Source organism: Anneissia japonica, unplaced genomic scaffold, assembly GCF_011630105.1.
Source record: "Anneissia japonica isolate Jap-2015-1 unplaced genomic scaffold, ASM1163010v1 scaffold287871_len1641731_cov197, whole genome shotgun sequence".
Taxonomy (NCBI): Eukaryota; Metazoa; Echinodermata; class Crinoidea; order Comatulida; family Comatulidae; genus Anneissia; species Anneissia japonica.
The window spans coordinates 649,284-651,426 of NW_022712275.1; the positions used below are offsets into that span (position 1 = coordinate 649,284).

The following is a 2,143-nucleotide window of genomic DNA, read 5'->3' on the forward strand; positions in this document are numbered from 1 at the left end:
ATAATAATAATAATAATAATAATAATAATAATAATAATAATAATGATAATAATACCTTCCCTCGCTAGTATAATTGAAGGAATATATGATGGATCATCATACAAATGCACTGACTTGCAAAAGAATGCACCAACTCTGTGACTTCCAGGCTCGACTGACAAGTACTGACGCACAACAGAACGTTTATCTGAATAGGATAGAGAAAGCTCTATGCCTTCATTTCCAGACATCAAATCATCACCACTACCAGTATCAACTACTCTGCCAAACGTTGTGTTGAGGAGCGCATTGTCCTCTACATATCCTACATAGCTACCAATCACCCCACCATCGTCGGTTCCATCTAGAGAGCGAATAGGTTCTGCAGTGAAACATGTGTGATCTGGAATGTCACCTGATAAAATACAAGTTATAATATCAGTTAAGAATATATTAAAATAGATAAATGATAACACTTGCCCAATTATCTTGATTTGTACAGTACCGTATCTCATGCCCCAATTTCGAGTAAAAAATGTTTTAAATGCTGAAGATTGAACTTCTAATAGACCTTTCCGGAGTGTCAATCAAACTTAACAACTGACTAATCAGAACAACGCTAGGAATACGCGCGCGTCTTACAAACACACGTGTTGTCCAAAAACGCACGTGTTCGCGTATGTTTTAACACTGCCGTCTTGTGGGACCTTAGCAACAATATCCAAGGGGCGGAGCTTAGCGGAAAGGTCCATTGTTGAATTAATAAGACATTTCAAAAACATATTTTGTTTTTTGTTCATTGTAGGTAAACATTTGTTCAATTTTTCCATGCAGAACAAGTTCTAACGCTTTTAATTTTAATACGTAGGACCACTCAAGGTAAAGGGTTAGGATAGTTAAAAAGAAAAAGGTTGACACGGGATTTAAAATGTGCAAGATGAAAGGAAACTGAAAACAATCAGTTGACAAAATATTCCAAAAGAAACCGAATGACGAACAAATGAATTTGAAAAAGGAGGTTCAAGATTGAACGCATGACAAATCAAAGAAAATCTGGTGTTTTCTGGAATATCTACGAACAGATGGTATAAGTTGAAAAAGCTCCACAGAGCAACGGTTCCAAATCTACGAAAAACTGGTCCAATCAGACGGATAACTAGATGTTGAGTTTTATGACGAAGAGAGAGATGACAGGGGGAGTTTCAGACCAAACATATTATAAACAATTAATATTATTATTATCTAGTTACGTTTAGCAGCCAAAGCCAAATAAATAACCTTGAGTATCATGCATCATTTGACATTATGTATTTCTTTTTAGATAGATAAATAGATTGTAAAATTTCCATAGCGCCGCCGGTTTAAAACGGAAGTTGTCACTAGCGCTTTACAATATATTACACAATAAAGAGCAAATACAATAATAAAATTAAAATAATAATAATAATAATAATGAAAAAATATAATAAAATAATAATAATAATAATAATGAAAGTAAATAATAGTAATAAGAAAAATTATAATAAAAAAAAAACAATAACAATAATACTAATAATAATATTAATGTGATAATAATCAAACAAGAAAATAATAAAATAATAATAATAAGAACAAATGATAAAAACAAATGAAATAACAATCAAAGAATAATTAAAGAGAATTAAAAATAATAATAAAAACAAAGAAAATTTGAAACTACTAATCGTAGAAGTCCAGCAGATTTGAGGTGAGATTTAAAAAGGTGAAAGTCAGAAATTGATCTAGCAGCAGGCGGGAGCGAGTTCCAAGTTTCATTGGAAGAAAAGAAAATGAGCGTTGGCCGGTTTTGACATGTTTGAAACGAGGAAGTACAAGATAAGGAGCAGCGGATTGACGGATACATTACATACCAGGCTAAAGAGCATTTAAAGGAAACTCTTTTGGATTGGGAATTGGCATGTCATATTATACAAAGTTTAGATCATATTTGTGGCATTTACCTAGACCCCTGGTTCCTAATATGCGAGCTGAGGGCCAAATATGTCCAATGGCGCCATTAAATCTGGCCCGTGAAAAAAAATAATTTTAAGAACAAATAATAATAAAATTAAAGTAAACCCATTTGATAATAAGTTTCCCATTATAAGTGAAGACAAAACACATCCATATATTGAAGTAAAAAGTC

The 2,143-nt window shown here is 32.4% G+C and overlaps 1 protein-coding gene across 2 annotated transcripts in view; it reads right to left on the minus strand.

Moving 5' to 3' along the window:
* LOC117107714 overlaps nt 1–2,143 on the minus strand; it is a 19,768-nt gene that overhangs the window by 15,075 nt on the left and 2,550 nt on the right. For both annotated transcript variants that reach the window (XM_033249444.1, XM_033249445.1), the window contains one exon: nt 56–394. In XM_033249444.1, coding sequence (XP_033105335.1) covers nt 56–394 — 339 coding nt within the window. The remainder of the gene's footprint in view (nt 1–55; nt 395–2,143) is intronic.